The sequence below is a fragment of the Pristis pectinata genome, chromosome 1, assembly GCF_009764475.1.
Source record: "Pristis pectinata isolate sPriPec2 chromosome 1, sPriPec2.1.pri, whole genome shotgun sequence".
Lineage (NCBI taxonomy): Eukaryota > Metazoa > Chordata > Chondrichthyes > Rhinopristiformes > Pristidae > Pristis > Pristis pectinata.
Window position 1 is genome coordinate 91,632,610 of NC_067405.1, and position 17,791 is coordinate 91,650,400.

At 44.8% G+C, this 17,791-nt stretch overlaps 1 protein-coding gene across 2 annotated transcripts in view; it reads right to left on the minus strand.

Annotated features, from left to right (window-relative positions):
• Positions 1 to 16,406, minus strand: part of LOC127571474 (C-type lectin domain family 18 member A-like) — a 48,560-nt gene extending 32,154 nt beyond the window's left edge. For both annotated transcript variants that reach the window (XM_052017883.1, XM_052017874.1), the window contains exons 1-2: positions 16,112 to 16,406; positions 15,325 to 15,416 (exon numbers count right to left, since the gene is read on the minus strand). In XM_052017883.1, the coding sequence (XP_051873843.1) occupies positions 15,325 to 15,416; positions 16,112 to 16,196 (177 nt within the window). In that variant the 5' untranslated portion in view covers positions 16,197 to 16,406. The remainder of the gene's footprint in view (positions 1 to 15,324; positions 15,417 to 16,111) is intronic.
• Positions 16,407 to 17,791: the final 1,385 nt, after the last annotated feature.

Genomic DNA, 17,791 nt, shown 5'->3' on the forward strand with positions numbered 1-17,791 from the left:
TCTTACCTTTAACCCAAAATACAAAAGGTTACAATCCTGCATGCTACACCTCCATCCTCCAGAACCCCACCATCCTACACAACACCCTAGGCTATAGAGACACAGGGTTCTACAAACAGTAACAGTAGCCTATCCTTGCCATTTCACACATAGCAAGAAAAAAAAACATTTAAGCCCTGAAACATTGTGCACTGCAACACCAACCTACAGAACTCTGCTATTTTTATGATATCCCAATTTACAGTTATTGGCCAGGACACTGGGATGGGCATTCCTCTGTTCTTTTTTTAAAGTAATGCCACGAAATCTTTTATATTCATCTGAAGGGGCAAACAGAGCCTCAGTTTAAGCTGAAAAATCAGAAAACAGCAAATGCTGGAAATCTGAAATAAAAGTAGAAAAAAAATGCTGGGTGCACTCAACAGGTCACACAGCATCTACGGAAAGAGAAATAGTAAACATTTCAAGTCTTTGAAGATATGAAACATTAAACTCTATTTCTCTTCCCGCAGGTAGAGGCGAAACGTTAACTGATGCTGCCTGAGTGTTTCCAGCAGTTTCCCTTTTAGCCTTAAGGCGGCTCCCGAGAAACGTGTCATGACAGTGCGGCACTCCCTTGGTACTGCACCAATGGTGTCACTTCAGATGGCATGCTCTGGAACGGGAGTTGAAGTACACAGGCTTCTGAGTCATAGGCAGGTTGTCCCATCTGGAGCCAAGCCTGAGAACAAGGGTGATTCTTTGGAGTTACAGTGGACCAAGCTGTCTGCTGGAGCCAGCCTGCAGCATGCCAAAGAGCTAGTCTGTGAGGAGGAGGAGGGAAGTTCCCACGGCCGCAGTGTGACACGGCAGCAGCTGGAGGACAGATGTTGATTGTTTGCCAGGGTATCACTGAACTTGGAAGCCAAATTGCTATGCCAGGAGGCCACCTGCTTAAAGGAGGCACTGAGGACCACAATATGGTTCTGACATCTCCAGGGTTTGAGGGCTATTACTGTCCAGGTTTGAATACTATAGCAACCCTAATTCTTAATATCCCCGGCCTGCATCCTCCTGACATGAAGAGGGATAACAGCTGGAATGAGGACCGACGCTAAAGCAATGCTTCCAAGTTATAAATACATGGGTGAGAGCCACGGCTTAAGCTGCATTAAAGCAGATCAAATCAGGACCTCAAAGTGACAAACAAGGAAGGAAATTGCACACATTGCTCACGGGTTAAACCACCCGGCTGAAATAAAACCACCACGAATCTTCCTGGTAACTATCTATCAATCAATCAGTGGGAAAAGGATCCTGAGCAGGAGTGAACACTGCAGCCTCCAAAGGAATCAACAGTGTTCCAGGGGAATGTTCTTCACTTTGACTGGCAGGATCACGGATACAATATCATGGAGAGATATTATAAGCACAAGGTTACAGTGACGGGCACAGCTGATGTTAGCACAAAAACACTTAGCAACTTGTCTCAACCCTAGGATGCAGGCTGCCATTTGAGCTGATCTTGGGTGCTCACAGAGTGGAGGACAGTTATGGCACCAGGGAGGCCATTTGGCCCTTCGAGTCCATGCCAGGCTGTTGAGATTAACCCCACTTTCCACCCCCTCAGTCTTCAGCCTCACAGTTTACAGCACATAAGTGCTCGTACTGACACAAGAGACTGCAGATGCTGGTATCTGAAGCAACAAGTAATCTGCTGGGGGGAACCCAGGGTTTCAACCCGAAATGTCGACAATTCCTTTCCTCCCAAAGATGCTGCTTGACTCGTTGAGTTCCTCTAGCAGATTGTTTAATGTTCATCCTGACAATGTGATGATGATGAGGGTTTCTGCCTCCACCGCCCTTCCAGGCACAGTTCGAGATGTCTACCGAATATTTTCCTCAGCTTCCCCCTAACTCCTCATTGATTACTTTAAATCAATGCCTTCTGGTTATCATCCTCTGTCTGACACAAGTATTAGAACACTATGAAACGAAAGGCACGCCTATTTATTACTGAATGGAATGAACTACATGTGCAGTGAGGTGTAGTAAATAGGCCATCTTATAAACTTGCATGAAGAGTGAAGAAATTCTAGCTGACCAGGATATCAGCAGACCATTAAACCTTAAGGTCCTGCTTCCATTAACCTGCAACTCTGCCCTAGCCATTGGGAAGGAGATGCTTGATCCTGGCACTAAGGATAATAAATCGTTCTTATACATTCTGTACAGGTCTCTCACACTTCAATTTAATCTCCCCTTAGCCTCCTCTATTCCAAAAGATAATCATAGCCCAGTCTAACCAATCTTTCCTCACAGCTAAACCACTCTTGGCAACATCTTCATAAATCTCTTCTCTCATCTTTACTGAACCTGTGGTCACCGTCGAGGATGTAAGATCAGTCATCTGGCAAGTGAACATGAGGAAAGCATCTGGCCCAGATGGTGTCCCTGGCCAAGTGCTCAGATCTTGTGCTGATCAGCTGGCGGGAGTATTTGTAGACATATTTAACCTCTCCCTTCTTCAATCTCAGGTTCCCTCCTGTTTTAAGAAGACCACTATCATCCCGGTACCGAAGAAAAACAAGGTAACATGCTTTAATGACTACCAACCAGTGGCTCTGACATCCACCATCATGAAGTGCTTTGACAGGCTGGTCATGGCACGCATCAACTCCAGTCTCCCAGACAACCTCGACCCACTGCAATTCGCCTATCATCGAAACAGGTCTACAGCGGATACCATCTCCCTGGCCCTACACTCAGCACTGGAGTATCTGGATGGTAAAGACACCTACATTAGACTATTGTTTATTGACTACAGCTCTGCCTTCAATACTATAATTCCAAGCAAACTCGTCACCAAGCTCCGAGACCTGAGACTCAATACCTCCTTATGTAACTGGATCCTTGACTTTCTGACCAACAGACCGCAATCAGTGAGGATAGGCAGCAATACCTCCAGCACGATTATTCTCAACACTGGTGCCCCACAAGGCTGCGTCCTCAGCCCTCTACTCTACTCCCTATATACTCATGACTGAGTGGCCAGATTCTCCTGTAACTCCATCTACAAGCTTGCAGATGATACCACCGTAGCAGGCCGAATCTCAAATAACGATGAGTCGGGGTACAGGAAGGAGATAGAGAGCTTAGTGACATGGTGTTATGACAACAACCTTCCCCTCAATGTCAACATAACAAAAGAGTTGGTCATTGACTTCAGGAAAGGGGAGGTGGACATGCACCTGTCCACGTCAACAGTGCTGACGTCAAGAGGGTTGAGAGCTTCAAATTCCTAGGAGTGAACATCACCAATAGCCTGTCCTGGTCAAATCAAGTAGATGCCATGGCCAAGAAAGTTTACCAGCGCCTCTGCTTCCTCAGGAGGCTGAAGAAATTCAGTATGTCCCCTTTGGCACTCACCAACTTTTATCGATGCACCATAGAAAGCATCCTATCTGGATGCATCACAGCTTGGTATGGCAACTGCTCTGCCCAGGACTGCAAGAAATTGCAGACAGTTGTGGACACAGCCCAGCGGGTCACGGAAACCAGCCTCCCCTCCTTGGACTCTTTACCTCTTGCTGCCTTGGTGAAGCAGCCAGCATAATCAAAGACCTCACCCACCCGGGTCATTCTCTCTTCTCTCCTCTCCCATCAGGCAGAAGACACAGGAGCCTGAGGACACGTACCACCAGACTTAAGGATAGCTTCTAACCCACTGTGATAAGACTATTGAACAGTTCGCTTATACAGTGAGATGGACTATGACCTCGCGATCTACCTTGTTGTGACCTTGCACCTTATTGCACTGCACTTTCTCTGTAGCTGTGACACTTTACTCTGTACTGTTATTGTTTTTACCTGTACTACATCAATGCACTCTGTACTAACTCAATGTAACAGCACTGTGTAATGAATTGACCTGTATGATCGGTATGTAAGACAAGTTTTTCACTGTACCTCGGTACAAGTGACAATAATAAACCAATACCAATACCAGAGAGCAAGTGAAAGGAAAAGTATAAGAAGTAATAACAATCACTCCACTGTACTTCAACCATGTTTGTAACACTTTTCCCCTCAAGGAGTCTCACTGATTATGCGCATGATAGCACACAATTCTGCCCCAGCTCTCCAATTACTTCATTCCCCTCCCTCAAACAAACTGTCTGCTTGTTACACTAGCCCTGGACAACATGATCTATGTTGGACTCTAAATGTTATAAGGCGCCTCAAGGAGCTTCATGGGAAAATGACACCAATCCAAAAAGGTGGGGCCAAAAGAACAAACAACTGAAAGGGCTGACTTTAATAATCCTCTTGAAGGAAGGAAGAGTGGTCGTGAGGTGGACGTTTGGAGAGGGAGTCCACGGTCGCCGACGGGTGTGGCAAAGAGTGTGTGTGTGTAGTTGGGGGAGGGGTTGAGGAAGGAGGTGGTGGACTAGAGACCAAAAGATCAGAGAAACACAGAGTCAACATCCTATTTGGAGTCACCACAACCACCCAAGACTTACCTCTCTTGTGACTGCACAATTGGATGATAAGAAAGCCAAGGATCACAAGTTCCCAATCCAACTGGGAAACTGAATTTTATTAAAACTGGAAATTCAGGAACTAGCATCAGAAAATACATAACTATAAACAAAAGCTTCCAGATAGCTGTTAAAATCAAACGAGCTTGCTGTATCCATCAGGGAAATGCATGTGCCAACCATTTGCAGTCAGAACTATTATGTTTGAGAGTATCTCTTAGCAGTGTGGAGGAACAGAGGGATCTTGGGATCCACGTTCATAGATCCCTTAAGGTTGCCGTGCAGGTCGATAGGGTTGTTAAGAAGGCGTATGGTGTGTTGGCCTTCATTAGTCGGGGTATTGAGTTCAGGAGCCGCGAGGTAATATTGCAGCTCTATAGAACTCTGGTTAGACCACACTTGGAGTATTGTGTTCAGTTCTGGTCACCTCATTATAGGAAGGATATGGAACCTTTAGGGAGGGTGCAGAGGAGATTTACCAGAATGCTGCCGGGACTAGAGAGCACGTCTTATGAGGATAGGTTGAGTGAGTTTTCTCTTTGGAGAGAAGGAGGATGAGAGGTGACTTGATAGAGGTGTACAAGATGATAAGAGGCATAGATCGAGTGGACAGTCAGAGACTTTTTCCCAGGGTGAAAATAGCTAACATGAGGGGGCATAATTTTAAGGTGATTGAATGAAGGTATAAGGGGGATGTCAGAGGTAAGTTTTTTTTTACACAGAGAGCGGTGGGTGCGTGGAACGCACTGCCGGCAGAGGTTGTGGGGGCAGATACATTAGGGACATTTAAGAGACTCTTAGATAGACACATGAATAATAGAGAAATGGAGGGAAGGGTTAGCTAGATCTTAGAGCAGGATAAAATGTCAGCACAACATTGTGGGCTGAAGGGCCTGTACTGTGCTATAATGTTCTATGTTCTAAATGAGTCAAGACCAACTTCTCTAGTGTCATAGAGTTATACAGCAAGATAACAGGTCCTTCAACCCACTAACCATCAAGCATCCATTTACACTAATCCAAGTCATCAAATTGTCAAGTTTATTGTCATGTGCACAAGTACAGTGAGGTACAATATAATGAAAAGCTTGCTTGCAGCAGCACCACAGGCAAGTTGGTACAGACACCGCACAGAATATAAATTATACATAAAATTATACTATTTAGTGAAATAAAGACTGCACAAAAGCAAGACCTCAGTGCAGAAGAAAAACAAAGACACAATTGAAGACAAGTCCATGGTAGTGCAAAAGATGATGTGTAGTGTTCCATTGCTGAGGTAGGGTTCAGGTTGTTCAGATGCCTGGTCCTGAACCTCGTGGTGTGGGACTTCAGGCTTCTGTACCTCCTCCCTGCCTTCCCATTTTGTTCTCCCCATATTTCCTACAATTCCCCTCAGATTCTACCACTTACTTATGTACTAGGAGAAATTTACAGCAGTCAATTAACCTACCAACCCGCACATCTTTGGGATGTGGGGGGGGGGGGGGGAAGGGGGCAAACAAAATTAACAAGCTGCATCTCTAAAGATGATGGAAGCCCAACATGGGATCTGGAGTTAAGGAGATCAAACTGAACAGTGCAGTAGGCCCATATGGTCCTCTCCTGCCCCTATATGCCATCTTGCCAACCGTATCAGTTCTGGCCACTTCCCTAGAACAAATTTTCAAATACAACATTCTCTGGGATGTCCTAATCAGATGAGGCTGGAGTTCCCAATGCCTCTTAAATCAGTGACTAACATTGTTGCCCTCCCCTCCCTACCAGCCTTGACTGGCAGTGTTCAACCTACCAATGATAATGTAAAACAATACAAATATGAAACAAGATTTGAGGTCAGATGCCCTTGCAAACTCAGACAGGGCGAGGCACTTCAAACAGTAACGTTACAGCACTTGAACAATGCCCCAAGCAAAAGGGCTGTTACAGGCTAGGCCAGGCTATAGCAAAGCATTCAGTTGAAGGCAAGGTCACACAACCTTCTAAACGGCCCAGAATTTTTCAAGAATTCAAGGTTAAGCTCATTGGCACTGCTCTGAGTAAACACAGGAGTGAAATGATAGGGTTAATGAAAATACTATGCTTTGATTTTCTATACATTGCAAGATTCCAAGCACAGCAATGGGATGGACAACGAGATCATCTATTTATATGATGATAATTGAGGGCTAATCATTGGCCATGTCACTGGGAGAGCTCCTCAATTTTTCTTAGAACGGTGCTTTGGAACCTTGCAGAGCCACCTGAGAGGGCAATGGTTTACCACCTCAACTAAGTGGGCAGCACTACGGATAATGCATCTCTCCACGGTACTACACCCAGAGGGCGAGCCTAGGCTTTGAGCCTAGGCTTCTAAAGTGGGTCTTGGACCCACTCTCTGAAGCAAGAAAGCACCCATTGAGCCAGAGCATTTTCCTAAGGACAGCAATAATAGCTGAAGTCTCAAAAAGTCACATATTAAACATCTTCCTCCCTTGCACTCCCTGCGTTGTTGTTGCAGTCTGACCCAGTTTGCTCAAAAATACAGACTGTTAATAAATAATTTTCTTAGCCATTCAGTCTATCAATGTTGACTCCCAACGAAGCAATCCCATTCCCCTCTCCTTATTCCCCTGCAGGCCTGCAAATTTTTCTCTTACAACACCCATCACCTCCCCTTTGTTCTTTTGCCACTTACTTACACTAAGGGGGAAACATACAGTGGCCAATAAACCTAGCAGCATGTCGTTGGGATGTGGGAGGAAAACGGAGCAGTGGGCGGAAATGGGGAGAATGTGCAAACTCCACACAGTCAGCAACCAAGGTTAGGATTGAATCTGAGTCACTGGAGATGTGTAGAGACTACCACAGCCCAGTTAAAGGCAAAGTCAGTTTTTAGCACTTCAACCACTGATACAACCAGTATTTAAAGGCACAGTGCAGATGGCTCCAGTCAATGGTTCTTCACTGTACATCCCCATCCTTCTCTGTCAACCATAAGAGCTGGGAATTTGGGATGAGAATAATGGCGAAGTCTGTTGACCCTCACCAATTTTTATAGATACACCACCGAAGGCATCCTATCCGGATGCATCACAGCTTGGTACGGCAACTGCGCTGCTCAAGACCCCAAGAAACTGCAAGGAGTTGTGGACACAACTGAGTCCATGATGAAAGTCAGCCTCCCTTCCACGGATTCTGTCTATACTTCCCGCTGCCTGGGGAAAGCAGCTAATATAATCAAAGATGCCACCCCGGTCATTCTCTCCTCTCCCCTCTCCCATCGGGCAGAAGATTCAAAAGCTTGTAATCACACACCACCAGGCTCAAGGACAGCTAATATCCCACTGTTATAAGACTCTTGAACGAGCTCTTGTATGGTAAAGATGAACTCTTAATCCCACAATCTATCTCATTGTGGCCCTTGCATCTTATTGTCCACCTGCACTGCACTTTCTCTGTAACTGTAACACTATATTCTGCATTGTTATTGCTTTTCCCTTTGTACTACCTTGACATACCTATGTTTTGAAATGATCCGTATGGAAAACAAAGTTTTTCACCGTATCTTGGTACATGTGACAACAATAAATCAATTACCAATTAAAAATAAAATCCAACAGCAATCTCTGCAGCCAGTATGACAAAAATACAGGATGCCACTGCTGGTGAATCATCTGTCCTGACATGTGCACTACTGCAGCCTGCAGCAATTAATGCAATATTCACTGGCGACTTTGCCTTCAGTTCTAAGTCCCATATCTCTAGAATTCCCTCACCATCTCCTTATCTCTCCTCCCATAAGATGCTGCTTAAAATCTCTCTTTCTTACTTACTATAGCACAGAAGGAGGATATTCAGCCCACTGGGTCCATGCTGGCATTCAGTAAAGCAATCCCATTAGTCCCCTCCCCCCAACTATTCCCCTGCAACCTATTCTTTCTCACATACTCATCAACTCCCCCTTTTTGCCATTCATCCACACTCAGGTGCAACTTATAGCGGCCGATTCACCCGCCAGCCTGTCCTTGAGATATGGAAGGAAACTAGAATTCCCAGGGAAAATCCACGCAGTCACAGGGAGAACGTGCAAACTCCAAATTGACAGCACTGGAGGTCAGGATCGAACCTGGGTCGCTGGAGTTGTGAGACAGTGGCACCGACCACTGCGCTGCTTTGACTGAAGTGTCCTAGTATCACCTTGTGTGGTTCGGTGTCAGATTCTGTTTGATAAAGCCCCAATGAAGTGCCTTGGGGGATATTTTACAACATATAAAGATGCTACTTCAGGGCAGGCTACACCAGTGATAACCCTTAGTCCAACAATTTCAGTACTAGGGCCTGAATGAAGGAGATACATTGCCAACCTGCAACTTTCCTGTCTTTATTACAGCTTATTGTTGGCTAAATTTCTCCAAGCCAACCACTGAAAATATATCTTTGTGGGAACTAGGTTGAAATCTCCTTACATCGGCAGGGAGTGACAGATCTGAGGGATTAGTGCTCTTTCACTGGGTATCAATGCTCTAACACTCCTGTCCCACTATACTGAACCCCCTCACCCACAGTCAGCAGACTTCCTAGATCACATAAAGTCTCTTCTTGATCATTTGTAGGAACTTTTTTTTAAGGGGGGGGAGGTGTATGGCAGGGGGAATAAATTGCACCTGAATGTAGATGGAAGGCAGTGTATTATTTGCTAGTTGTTGAAATAGCGAGCAACAAAGGATCTGAAGAAAGTGTACTGAGTTGTTTGTGAGTTATTGACAGGTATTCTTAGAGATTATATTACCAAATATTAGGTCAATTAATTAACTGGTACTTTACTCTCGTACAGAGTTTCCTGACACATGGTTTAGGTCATAGCTGGGAGTTTATTCTGCTGTAGGGTTGGATTAGAACACTGGTAACCATGGAAATTCTTTTTTTCTCTCTGAAACACAGCTATGGAAAGGCTATCACACTCAAAAATGTCCTCGTCTACTGAAAAAGGATAGGGACTCAACTTCCTCTCCTCCATCTCCATTCTCTCTCCAACTGTTCTAGGTTGAAGCTATTTACTTAGCATTTAGGTCTTAAATTGTCCTTTTATGGGGGAATCTTTGCCCTTTGAAAGATCTGGGAATTGAGAACTGTGGGAATGGGCGCAGAAGAGATCTGCTTGGGGCAGATCAACTGTGATGAAATTGAACGGTGGGGCAGGTTTGAGGGGCCGAGTGGACTACTCCTGCTTCTACCTTCTTATGTTCTTTTGATGGCACCTAGAGATGAGCGGTGAGCTTTTGAGCTGGAAGGAATCATTAAACTAACATAACAATTAGAATAAAGACCTGCATGTATATAGCACCATTTGTGATTTTTGGATATTCCCATTGTGTGCTGCACTCAATGGAGTACTTTCTGAAAGTGTTCACATGGAAAATTTACAACACAGGAGACCATTCAGCCTGTTGTGTCTGTGCCATCCAAAAAAAAGGATCACCTAACCGAGTCGCATCTTCCAGCACTGGGTCCTGGAAGGTCATGGCTCCTCAAGTAGACACACAAGTTCTGTTTAAATCTGACGGGGATTTCTGCCTCTCCCTCCCTCCCAGACAGTGAGTTCCAGATCCCTACCACACTCTTGGAGAAGAACATTCTCCTTCTCTCCCCTCCATTCTCTCCCCCCCCCCCCAAAACAATTGTTGTGAATCTACGACCTCTGGTTTCTGATCTTTCTGGAAGTGACCTAGAAAACACTGCTGGAGAGAACTGAGGAAGCAGAGTTACTGACAGCATTTAAGAAGTGTCTTGAATTGCCAAAGCAAAGAAGGCTACCGACTAAGTGCTGGTAGATGGGTTAATATGGATGGGTGTCCACTGGTCAGCATGGAGGTGGTGGGCCAAATGGCCTGTTTCCCTAATGTATAACTTCATGAGACCTTCCCATTTACTGACTGAGCCCTCCAAGCCTTTACACATCTCAGTCACTGTTATGAGGACAGAAAATGCGGAATCCAGTTCTATATACCTTTGCAAAGTCAGCAATAGGATAGTGACCAGTTACTTTCGCCTAGTGAAGGATCACCATTAGCCAGGACACCGCTCAGAATTCTCTTGCCCTCAGAGATTTTCTACCTTCACCCCAGGTGGCAGGGAGAGGACTCAGTGTAACCTCTCGTCCTTACAAAGATCAGCACTCACTGGAGAAAGCACTGAGCGTTGCAGCCTAAGTCGTGTGCTCAAGCTCGGGGACTCAAAGGCAATTGGTACCAGGCAGCTGCAGTTGATTGGTAAGAGAACATGAGGAAAACTGTCCATTGCCCACCAGGCTGAAATAAACTTGGGGATACACAAACTTTTGACCCAGTCAGGCTACTCCTCAGAGGCCCAATGCCAGACCAGATATGGCAGGTTTTAGTCTACACATAACCTGGCTTAATGAGGTGTGGCCTGGGTGTTTCTATCCTTCCTGTGACCTGATGAAGCTGCAGGCTAGGCACAGGAAATAACATGATTTTAAATAGATTTGAAACAAGACAATGAATTTTCTGAGTAACTGGGAATCTACAAAGGTCCAAAGTAAAAAACACTTGAAAGTCTTCGAGAATTTACATTTGTCTTAATCATCTGAGTGAAAGAAAACAAGTTAACTCCAGAAAAACTCTCAGACATTTCTTGTTATATCATACTTGGAAGAAAACAGCAACCTGACTAAGCTCATCACAATTTCTAAACAAATCACTACCTGCCCCAAACCCCAGTGATACAACACAACAACACAGTCATGCACGAGCAAGTTCTTTTTCTCCAGTGGTTAGATGAGTGAAGCTGGTTAGTATTAAAACAGGTTGCTAAGTCAAAATACTGCAGATTGTCTTAAAGGAAATAATTGCCCAAATGTAGCCAGGGCTGACACTGCCAGTCAGGGTCTTCAGAGATTGGATTGTCACAGCAAGTCCTGACCCAGTAAAATCCGGTGATATTGATATATGCACTCACTGCCGATAATATCAGCCAGGACCTTTCACACTTTGTAACATGCTGAAGCTGGGACCGTATTTCATTTCATTTAATTCCAGAAGGCAGAAAATCACAGGCAATGGTCCAGAATTTATTGTAACTGATGACTGAATGGCATCTGTCCAATATGACCACACCCAGTTAACCTCCAGGAAATTTTGCAAAGTAGTTGACCATTTAGGGGAGATGTGGTGTGACCCTTTAAGGCCACTTCAAGGTCAGAGCTGTGAGGAAAGGTACTACTAACTACTAAGGCCTGCCTTTTCTGAAACAGAGTACCTGGGATCAGTCTGACCAGAATGAGCAGCCAATCAGATTGAAGGATTTAAGGAGGAAGACTAAAGAGGAAAAGCAGATTCAATGTCGAGTCAGGCACAGAAAGGAAAAACGAGAAGGGGAAAGGAAGATTAGATTAACAGAGAGCAAAGAGGAAGTAAGAAAAAAAATGCAGCAATTTAAATGTGAAGGAGGTAGTTGTTAATTGTCAGTGCAGGGATGCTATTTGGCACTCTGTGATCGAGAGCCACAAAATCTGTGGTGGGGTTAGTATGTACCCCCTGTGCAAACACAGGGTCTTTGTGGTGTGTTAACAGGGAGCCTGACAGGATAACCCTTTTTCTGAGATGCTAATAGTGTAAAACCCAGTCCTGTAGCATGCAATCCCCATACAAAGAAAGCTGTTGCCTCACTGTTATTTTGACTCCTTTCAGAGATTGGTCATGCAGTGACTACAGCCTCAGTCAATCCAATGTAGACCAAACACAGCCGTGATCTATCTAGTAATGCCACATGATATCAAATTTCAGTCAGATAAAGAGCTTCTGAGATAAATTACGCAGAAACCTATTATTCCAGGAATTAATTTAAGTAGACTGGACTTCACCATCTACTCCTCCACCTCCCACCTCCAGTCACCTGATATATGAAAGAGCCAGAGCTCTCTCTCTCTCTCTTTCTCCCCTACACCAAGTGTATTGATTCAGAATGGGAGACAGCCACAATGGTAGGAAGTTATTCCAGTCATGACCTGGTCTGACCTCCCACAGTGCAGCAGGACCATCCTCATCCAAGCCCCGACTGATCGAAGTCAGTTCATGGACACAAGATACCACATATGTATTTACCACGTCTTCAATCCTGACCCTCTCTCGCCCTCGACATTTGTCTGTACCATTTCACAGCTTCAAAAAACAGCATTAGTAGCCTCTCTGTCACTGCTTCCAAACCTCTAAACAAAGTGAGATTTGTCACCACCAATTCTAAAATAATGCCCATATGACCTTGTCCACAACTTATCCCCACAGCTACCCTGTCTTCATCCTATCAGCAATATTCCTTTTGCCCTCTTCCCCATCCTCTCTGCAACTTTACCTCTCTCCTTCCCTGTTCTGACCTGAAAGATGAACTCTGCTTCTCTTTCCACAGATGCTGCCTGACCGGCTGAGTGTTTCCAGCATTTTTCTCTTTTAATTTCAGGTTTCCAGCATCTGCAGTTTTTTCTTTGTTTGCATAATCTAATATGCGGGCAGTGGGGTCCCTTGTGGAACGTTGCTCTGTTACAGCAAGCATTAAGGGGTCAAATTTCTTGCGTTTGTAGCACCTTTCCTCACAGTTCTGGAATCAGGAAGCAGTCCTTAAAGGATCACACGATAGGACTTTCTCAGCTACTCAGAAACGTTGACAAGGTACAGGGGTGGGGAGAGGCAGAAGAAACTGAGTTTTCCCAACAGGACAGAGGAACCTGCACACTGTGACAGACAGTGGCACTGAGGAGGCACCTTCCTTGTGCAATGGGCAAGAGGTTGCCAGGGAGGTGTCCATAAGGGCATGAGAGCCCTCCCTCTATGAATGCTTATGTCCTTGGAGCCCTGTAGTGCAGTCAAACTGCACTTCGGCCCTCTCCTCTCCGAGTGCCGAAATGCCAAACTTGCAAGTGTGAGTTACCAAAAATGAAAGCTTCCCCCACTTTGCCAGGATGGCTTCTCTTGACTTTTGGAAGATATCATTGAGAAGTAAAAGGCCATGGACAATTGGAAAAAGCTCCAGTCAACAACCAGGCACAGGAGTGCCTGAATTACTCTCATTGCAGAAATTACGAACAGCCTCACTCCCCAAAACACAGCCTCAAGATTCTCACTAAGGTACACCACACGTGACACTTTGGTTGGAGGCTGCTGGAAGCACTTTGGGGTGTGGTGCTTCCCATCCCAGTTGAGGTTTGGCAGTAAGTTGGGTAGAACTCTGCCTATGCTTGAAGGAGAAATGTGTCTGACCCTTTATTAAAAGGTGTTTTTAACCATTATTAAAAGGTGTTTTTATTCGAATGAGACCAATGCTAATCATGATGGAGACCAATGCCGTGGAAAATCCCAATCTAGACTAATTTTGGACATTGCACAGATGTTAGAACATAGAACGGAGACACTATGATGCTGGAATCTGGAGCAACACACACAAAAGTGCTGGAGGAACTCAGCAGGTCAGGCAGCATCTATGGAGGGAAATAAACAGTCGACACCTTGGGTCGCAACCCGTCATCAGGACTGGAAAGGAAGAGGACAGAAGCCAGAATAAAAAGGTGGGGTGGGGGGGGGAGGAGCATAGAATATAGGCAGGTGATAGGTGAGTCCAGGTGAGGGGGGGGAAGGTAGGTGGGTGGGGGAGGAACATAGAACATAGTGTGTCTTTGTCAGTATACAGAACAGTACAGCACAGGAACAGGCCCTTCGGCCCACAATGTTGTGAACTAATTAACCTAGTAACTAAGTGTTTAACCAAACTAGTCCCTTCTGCCTACACATGATGTCATCCAGATGAGCGAGACAGATACAAGAGTACATGGCTAGTGCACACCAATTACCCACAACAAGATATCCACCTTTATTAATAACTGATGTAAATTCATGCTAAAATGTGTGCAAAATTGGTCAACACCATTTTCTTCTATGTAATGGCTATTTTATGGGCACTTAACAGACAAATTTATAAGCCCGTGTATCTCATTGCCAGATATACTGCAGATCCAAAACTCACTCACCGTTGCACTCGGAATCTCACCATCAGTCCCTGCAATAGGTTGTGCACCAGAACTGGTCACAGCTGCGCTATGCACCTCAGTACCTCTGAGGGCACTTTGTATATATACCTCACTGTCAGTCCCTGTCACGTTGCTTGTGCAAATTCCAACAATTCTCCACTTAATTCCATGCTGACCCTGAGATAATGAGGGCGCTGAGATCATGGGATAACACCAAAAAATTCATCAGGCATTGATACAACTAGCATTGCTCCCTCTAACTGAGGGACTGTCTGTATTATCCTGACTGCATCATGGCCTACTCCATGGACTGCACGCTACAAGATGGGCTGTTGCACGGTCAGCTTCTCAAAAATAAGTTTGTCCTATCAGGCTCTGTAGTAGCACACCACAAAGTTTGCAGTGGGTACATACTAAAGCCACCACAGATTGTTTTGGCTCTCTGTGTGTCTGAGTGTCCTCTATTACTTTCCATGTATTTCATTGATAACCCACTGTTACAGCTTGACTGTCTTCAGTCATTCTATCCCCAGCACCCCACACACTGCCCTCCATTACACCCCATACACATCCATATGCATATACATCCATATACACATACACACTCACACACCCATATACAGATACACCAATACCCATACCAATATCGCTGTGTGTCCAACCCACAGCCCTCTATTACACCCTGCGTATGTCCCACCCACTGCCTTCCAACAGCATTTTGATTGCCCCCCCCAGTTCAATCAATGCAGAATGCCACTTACACATGGGCAAGAGGCACCAACTCACCATTTTCTGCATGTTGGCTGCAGGAGGTTGCACTTTGCTCCTGAGACGGTTGTGGTGAGCCAGGATGGCAAAACGCTCTTTAGGCGCCAACTCTGAAACAAAAAAGTGATGAAAGTATAAAAATGCAAATGTCAGACATGGTCTGAAATCTCCATGGTGACGGAATGTGTCTCAAAAGCTCCAATTCTGCGCCGTGGATTTGCATGAGGCAAAGATTAACCGCGCTAGTCTACTTATTCATGTTAAATGCTTCAAATAAACCATGGAAACTTCAAGGTGAAATTCACACAATTTGCAAACTTCGACCCCCAACACGCCCCTTTTTATTTTTGTTTTGCACTACTTTTCAATAAGACATTGACGCCGTTTCGCTCACCAGCACAACAGATGGAAAGTGTTTGCAACCTGCAAACTTACACCGAAGTTTTACAAGAGAGAAATAAAGCTTTGTTATTAAACAGATAAAAATGTTTGCAACCTGCAAACTTACACTGAAGTTTTATAAGAAATAAAGCCTTGTTATTAAACAGATGAAAAGGTTTGCAACCTGCATCCACTGAAGTTTTACAAGAAATAAAGCCTTGTTATTAAACAGATGAAAAGGTTTGCAACCTGCAAACTTACACCGAAGTTTTATGAGAGAGATAAAGCCTTGTTACTAATCAGAACCGCCCGCTAGAAATAAGAGCAGGTCTTTAAGAAGTGGTGTAGATCTCTAAATCAAGTGTAACTCGACCCAATGCACGAACCGCGGGATGGGATTCCGAGACAGCCCGGCTGATTTTACCTTTCAGATCCCAGCTGAAGCTGTGTTTCCCCGCCGCCGCCGCCAGGCTGGCGAGAAGGATCGGTAACAGCGTTGGCCGTTTCATCTGGGTCTGAGCGCTGCTCAGAGCAGAAGCTACAGCGCTGCCGTTTGACACCGATGTCTCTTTCCGACTCGTGCGGTGAAGCACGGAGCGGTGAACCAAACAGCGAGAGAGAGGAGCAAGCCAGTTTAGTGGGTAGAATCCCGTCACCACTACCACTGGTTGCTACACGCAACGCCAACCGCACACTGCAAGTACTTTCAAGTCATTGACCCGGCGACAGGGGCGCACACTGTATTCTGTGGTAAAAGATGCACAATGCGCGCCAGGCGGTGACTCCGTCCAAGGCACAGTTAGGTATTGCAAAATGAATCATTAAACATTGCAACGTGAAATAATTGCAAACAGGGACTAGTTATATATTGAACCGTGCAATTCATAGGCAATGTACGGTAAGTTCATTGCAGACGGGTAGAAGGTAGACATCGTACCACGGGGTAATTGTAAACTGGTAGGTAGATTGCACGGTGCAGTAATTGCAAACTCAATAGCTAAACACTGCACCATGTAATAACTGCACCCAGGATATAGCCAGACATCGCGGTGTGCATTAATTGCAAGCAGGCAGTTGTTAGACTCGTCGTGCAATAATTGCAAACAGTGTGGTTAGATATTGTATCATATAATGATTGGAGCCAGGCAATATAGGTTGTACTGTGGTTCAGTTGCAAACAATTTGTACTGACACATCCCAGCGTGCAATAATTGTAAATAGACTGCACCATGCAATGATTACATCCAAGGAACAGATGATACACTATTTATTGCAACAGGTAATATTTAGATATTGCACCATGTTATAATTGCAAACAGGTAGTAATTAAACATCACACCAATCTGTATTACGTCTAATGTTAAGGTACACACTGGAACCTGTTATAACGATGTTAGTTTTAATTTTCCAACATTCCCTGGATTTGGGGAAGGTTCCATTGGATTGGAAAACAGCAAGCACAACTTCCTTATTCAGAAAGGGAGGGAGGCAGGAAGCAGTAAACTGCAAGTCAGTTTGCTTAACATCCGTCATAGGAAAAAATGTAGAAAGCTGTTGTTTGAGATGTCATAGCAGAGCACTTAGAAAAATCAAGGTAATCATCAGCTTGGTTTTGTGAAAGGGGAATTATGTTTGACCAATCTATCGGAGCTCTTTAAAGATGTAACATTTGCTGTGGATAAAGGGGAAAGAAAAAGACAGGGCGTAGGAGCAATATATGAGTGTGGAAAGAGGACTGGCTGGCTGACAGGAAGAAGAAAGTAGGCATAAATGGGTCTTTTAGTTGGCAAGATGTAATGAGTGGTGTGCCACAGGGGTCAGTATTAAAGCCTCAGCTTTTTAGAACTGGATGTAGGTGTCAAAGATACACTTGCTAACTTTTCCAATGCCATAACGGTAAGTAAGAAGGTAAGTTGTGATCAGGTGCAACAAACCATATGCTGGGGGAACTCAGCAGGTCGAGCAGCATCTGTGTGTGTGGGGGGGGGGGAAGGAATTATTAACGGGATATAACAGGACATAAGGAGGCTACAAAAGGATAATTTAGGTGAGTGGGTAAAGATCTGGCAAAAGGAGTATCATGTGGGATAATGTGAAAGTGTCC